Source organism: Neurospora tetraspora (assembly GCF_033439725.1).
Source record: "Neurospora tetraspora strain CBS 560.94 chromosome Unknown B0H65scaffold_5, whole genome shotgun sequence".
NCBI classification, from domain to species: Eukaryota; Fungi; Ascomycota; class Sordariomycetes; order Sordariales; family Sordariaceae; genus Neurospora; species Neurospora tetraspora.
In genome coordinates, this window is record NW_026944387.1 from 3,185,332 (window position 1) to 3,191,932 (window position 6,601).

At 34.7% G+C, this 6,601-nt stretch overlaps 1 protein-coding gene across 1 annotated transcript; it reads left to right on the top strand.

Annotated features, from left to right (window-relative positions):
* Window positions 1-3,163: 3,163 nt before the first annotated feature.
* Window positions 3,164-5,243, top strand: B0H65DRAFT_576778 (uncharacterized protein; the record flags this gene model as incomplete). The annotated part of the gene is made up of 6 exons (XM_062830667.1): window positions 3,164-3,170; window positions 3,283-3,345; window positions 4,131-4,190; window positions 4,487-4,646; window positions 4,793-5,016; window positions 5,158-5,243. The coding sequence occupies 6 exons, from the start codon at window positions 3,164-3,166 to the stop codon at window positions 5,241-5,243; spliced, it is 600 nt and encodes a 199-aa protein (XP_062680811.1).
* Between the last annotated feature and the right edge of the window lie 1,358 nt (window positions 5,244-6,601).

The window sequence follows — 6,601 nt, forward strand, 5'->3', positions numbered from 1 at the left end:
AATAAATATAAAAAATCTATAACGTCTACGATCGCCGGGCGTTAATTAGAAAAGTAGAATAGGGGGTCTATTTTAGCGAGCTACAGTTTACTAATTAACCCTATTAAATACCTTTACAAATTAGGAATTATAAAATATCTCTATCGAAAGTATACTTTTATTACTTCCAATATATTTATCCTTCTTCTATTTATAACGCTTATTATAGGGGTTCTAATACTAAAGTTAATTATAAGGTTAATACTAAGATTAATAACTTTACTATCCCTACTATCCCTACTATCCTTAAGGGCCTTATTAATAAAAGCCTTACTAAAATTATAAATTTTACTAAAGGAACAATTAAGGAAATTGTTGCGTAAATTACTAGAATTATACTAGGGAGAATTAGAAAACAATTTAACCCTAAGTAAAACCCTAGAATATAAGTGTTTACTATAATAATTACGTACCGGGAGCCATAATACTACTAAACATACTAGGCGGGTTATTATGTATATTTAAGCATTAAAGCGTTAATTTACTAGTATTAGGCTAGGGGTAACAATAGTCTAATATTATATTAATAAGCGGACTCTAACAATTTTTCTAAATATCCCTTTATAAAGGATTTATTAACATCGTCTGTCATGGGGCTAGAGTCCAGGGGTTAAGCTTGGCTGTTGCCAAGCCAGCTGTCATGCAGGTGGCCGGCGCTAAGGCCAATGCACCCCCTCTGGTTAGCTAGACCCACCCGACTGCCCGGCCTGCCTGGCCCGTGCGCCCGTACTTTAAAACTTTGTCTCAACTGTACCCTTCTGGTGCAGTCTTCCTTCTTGCTCTCTTTGTTAAATATAACATTTTAACCTTACACGACTGCTCGCTGTACTTTACTTTTGTAGACCCGTTATATTATTATCGCTATCGCCATTACTATCGCTAACCTCTACCTCTTCCTCTTCTTCTTCTTCCTCCTTATTAAAAGAAGACGAAATAGATTTTTCGGCTTCGTTACTATCATTATTATCGTCGCAGTTGGAAAACTTATTAAAATTGCCGGACTTCTTCGAAGCCTTCTTACTTCTACCTCTACCTCCACTTCGATTGGTAGCGTAGGTACTACCCTATCCCTTAAGACTTATAGCCTAAATAATATTAGTAAATATTACGTATATAAACTATAACGACCGGTTAAACTTATAGTAACTATAATTTAAAACGCCGCTAATTACGAAGTTTTCCTCGCTTAGAATCGTTATTCATAGCGTAGTCTCATTATATTGAAATTTGGAATATACTCAAATTAATTACGATATATTCAAGTTAATACGCCGGCGTTATAATAAATCTATATATTATATAATTACAAATAAAAAGAAGAAGAGGAAAAAGAAGAGGAAGAAATTTAGCGGCCCGAGAAGGATTTTAAATTATACGCAGGACCGACTACTAACTTCTACCGCCTTCTATATTGCTACGTTGGTAATTAAGTAAATAAGTTTTATTTCAATTTAAAAATAGGATGAAATAGCAGGGTATTAATAATAATCGCAATAAATAGTAATAATATTAATCTTAAATACACATTTACTTAATCCGTTATTAAACTTAATATAGGGTTAGCTCGCGCTATATAAAACAAGGGTCCTTCTAAACGGTAATAAATATAATTTTAATAAGGGAGTAGTAATTATATAACTAATAAAGTGATAGCTGCCCCTGGAAAAAAATAAATAAAGGTAGGATACGTATTTATATATTGTATAATATTAATAATAAATATAGTAAATATATAAATGTATAAATACCGCCCTACTATATTTAATAATCTAATTGAAGACGGTAATAAGGTACGTACTTAAAGGGGTAAAAATATTATATATTTATAAAAAGTAGATTCTTTAAAGAGTAATAATAGAATTAAAATTTAATTTAGTTATATAAGAGGGAAGATTCTTCAAACAGTGAAAAAGGAATCCAAATTTGGATCCGAAATTCGATTATACTTATTTAAATACTCTCCTACAAATATAAACTATATAACCCTCTTGTCTTATTTAGAATATTATGCCGAAAGTACTTTACTTATTAAAGTATTTACTTCGTACTTCTAAATAGGATCGATTAACGTACTAAGAAACCTTCCTATACATAATACGTAACTTAATAAAATAACCTAATTATTTATTATTATAGATAGGATGAACGGTCTTATACATATATAAATTTCAAATTAATTATAATAGAGAATCATATCAAACGGGTAGTATAATTATTAATAATTTCTAATTTATCTAAAAATCTTTTACCTTTTCAATCTCTCCCCTTTATAACCTTCTTCTTAATATATTTATTCATTATATATATTCTATATTTAAATACCCCTCCTGTTTTATATACGTATCTTTTTTATTGACCAACCCAATCGATAGATACGAATATCGGCTATGCTAATTGCTCGTAGACCTAAGAATATACCCCGGTAGGCACCCCTAACCTTCGATAAGAGGTCTTTTAGGGTTGGCTATAGTAGTCGTAGAGTACCGTCCTTACGACTAGATCCAGTGTTTGACCCGTAATAACAATAATATTAATATGATGACTAATATAGTTATAGGTCCTAAAGTGCCGGCTTTGCCCCGCTCTTTGACGGTAATAACGATACAATTATATTAGGGGCCCTGCTAAGGGGGCACTTATTGTTTTGCTCGGGGGGCACTAATACCCATAGGGGTTAGGGTTTTCTGTGTGTAAATTTTGGGCTATGTAATTTCGTAATACCGCCCATGGTGTTTATAGTCGCCAGCCGTGCCCGCTAGCCGCCCCGACCCAGTTGTACATACCACATATGTGAACTTGGCGATTTTGAACATTTACCCTTTCAACACTACCTCTATCACCAAACATTAACGAAATCAATTGCCAATAGGATCAATCGCATCGCCCGCACGCAGTCAACACTATAGCGCATTATCTATAAATACTATTTACGATAGTTTGCAATTAATATTCATTGATATATATAGGGGTTTGTATAGAGTGCAATATATTAATTCATTTTGTAATCTTTATTAACTAGTAATTATAATATTAGTAACGCATTAGAAAGGGAGAAGCACGTGCGGCTGGCAGTAGAGTCTGGGCGGCTGGCGGGCACGACCCGCCTTGTGTGACTATCAACACCATGGGCGGTATCACTAAAAATACACCCTGATATTTACACGCAGAGAACCCTAACCCCCAAAGGTATTAGTGCCCCCCGAGCAAAAGGAGTAGTGCCCCCCTAGCAGGGCCCTATATTAGACCCAGTCGTTGGACTTGGTGATGATAAAGACAGCGAGGACGACGATAATAATAATGAAAATAGTAAGAATTATTTAACCGATGATCCAAGTTACGCTTAATCGCTAATTTAATATAGGCGGTATTAATTAGAATATTATATTCCGAGAAAGGTTCGAACGTTTAATAGTAAATAATATCCACTATAATAATATAAACGATATCGATCCTTACGAAATTCTTCTAATTAGGTTCGACGAAGAATAATTGTATTTTGATTTAAAATATACGGAACGAAAGTTCGATAGATAAGAGTTAGAGACTATCGTATTCGACGAAGATTTTTTCGATGAGGACCTCGCTATTAAAGATTGGATGGATGAGTAAACCCTATACTAAATTGTTGAGCCCGGAATTTCGGGGACTATTGAAGGGGGGATTTCCGATACGTCTATACTTATTCATTACTACTACAACAAATCTATGGAATTATTAGACTTCCATGTAGGCTTTAGTCTATACGCACATATTAATTGTATAAAAGGCGCCGATTATACTATATTATACTAATTACTTGGTTCGTTATACGGCTAAGATAGTAAACCGATATTAGCTATTAAACGCATACTAAAATAATTGCAGACTCTCAAAGCTTATATCGAATCCAGATTACTGTTATTAGATATGCGAATTGCTAATATCCCACTGCAGGTCGAAAAGATAAAGATAAAATCGGCCAATCGAAAAAAAACAATAATAATAAGAGCAGGCTATACGCAACGAGTAATAGTAAAACAGTTCAAACGGAGATTCCGAGTTAGATTCCGAGTCAGACCCGGCCATAATTATAGCCCTACTGTTTTTTATAGACCCGTATGCCCTATTCCAAGCCTTCCTCAATTCCGATACCGCCAATGGGATATATAAAGGTATAGCCCATTTAATAAACAACCCGACTAAATTACACTATACGCTCTATTGATCTAGTTCAGTATATACCATTTCCGGGGAATATACGCATTTTATTAGCGGCACCGACGTTAGAAAAGCCATTTTTCCGTCAGATTTCATCTACTTTCAATATCTTAACAACAATAACTGTGTCTGTCGTTTGCCAGAGGAAGATGATAACCGCCTGTTGCATATTAGCCGTATTAAAGCTGTCGGTAAAAGTCACTTTCGAGACTACATCGATTACGCTAGGAAGATTATACTAGTCCTATAGGAATATGTCTGTTGGAGGTGTCCCGTGTCACGTGCGGCCAGCCATGGCTCCCTCTGGCCATGGCCCCACCGCACAGGGACCTCCCTTGCCCTACTTCTAGACCTCCAGACTTGCACAGTCTGACCACACACAATACATCACCATCATTGATTCGTTCGTGGTCGTTCACCCTGTTCACAGCTTTCTAATAGCTACCTTAATAAAATAATAATAACGAGGACGCTAATTTCAATATGAAAATAATAATAACGATTTTAATAATAATAATATATTCGATAATATTAATACTATTCCTCGTCGCCCTAGCAGTATTCTATCTAGCTCTAATACTACCCCTGGTCCTAGCGCTACCACTGGTCCTGCCGCTGCCCCTAGTCCTAGTGCTGCATTTCCCACCCCCGGTGGCCGGGGTGGTAGTGGCCGAGGTTCTAGTACTGCATCTAGTTCTATCTCTAGCTCTGGTGCCGCCTCAGGCTCTAGTGCCGTCTCTAGTACTACCCCTAATGCCGAAACCCCTAGCTTAAGCGCCCGTAAGTAGAAAAAGGGAAAGAGGGACGATAGCCGGTTATTATAGTAATTTTTCCCCGAATTCTTCTACGAACCTAACTGTATTAGCTTATAGAAATTACGAGAGGAAAGTGTATTTACTAAATTAAATTTCGATATAATAGATAGCGACTATATTCGCCTTATTAATAAGGACGAAGACGATCCTATACGAAATATAAAAAGGATCCGAAGTATTAAGGTACCTTAAAACAATATAATTATTATTAACGAATTAAATAAAGAGCTTCGATAAGCCTTATTCTTATACCATTACAACTAGTTTTCTAATACTATTATTACTAATGCCGTTTATAAGATTAATACTCGTTCAAAGCGATTCAAAGGGCTTCGAGAATACGTCCTCAATATTTATTGCTCAAAAGAATCAAATTTTCTAAACTATTATTTAATATCCTTTTTCCAAAATATCGTATCCGACAATTTATACTTTTTAGAATACGATATCAAAAATAATAACGAGTATAAGGTATTATTTAGAATTAATTGAAAGTTAGATTAATCGAAGGACTTTTAGCTAAATCTATATTTATATTGCTAAATATATCGATTACGACGCTGCCTTTAGTAATCGAATTAGTCTTCTATTCTACTATATTAAAATAAAGCTATAGGATATAGGTACTGTAATACTAGACGTTATTAAATCCGAACGTATTATAAATAAGGGCCGTCCTAATTTTAAAAGGGAAACCGATAAAAATATTCAAAAGATTATACGTCAAACCTTTATAACCTTACGTTTCAAAGAAAGGTATATGTTGTCGGGTGGGTTCATGTCCCCACCTCTCTTGTCTTGTCGTGTAGGTCCATGCCCTTATACCCTTCCTATATTTTAGCCCTCCATATTTCTTTTCCTTTTCTTCTCTAATCTTCTCTCTATAGTATACACATCTATACTTCTTTTGCCCTCTAATCCAAGAGGTTATAAGCCTTCTAACGATATTGAATCGCATTACTTTCGCTGCCCTTGCGCGCATCTAAGGAATCAATCAAATCGCCGTCGCACTACATAATCGTTACATACACGCCGCATTACAATAACCCCGCCGGTAAGAACCAATTCTATCGACATATTATAACCCTACCCGCCGATAAGAATTAGCTCTATTAACCTTAGCCTACGACCGAATAAAGATTTTCAATAATTTAATAATTCTCTACCTACCTCTATAGATTACAACTTCAATATTAATCCTTAAAATAACGACCCCGCCTATTAATTGAATAAATTTTCCTATTGACTTTAGCTATTACTAATATAATATCATAAAATATAATACGACCGCAAAATTAATTCCCCTTAAGGGTAAATTTAATTTTAACGCTTAGGTTCGCGCCTTACGTATTTAATTCGCCTCCCTCAGTTTGAAGCTATATATTACGACCTCAATCCTTACTTTTGAGGTTAAGGATATAACTAAGGAGGCGGATATAAAAGCCTTGGCTAAGTAGTATATAGATCGGATTAAAATTATAAGTATTATTTATTCGATTATTAATAATAAAACTATCCAATCTATCCTATTAATTAATAATCAAGATAAA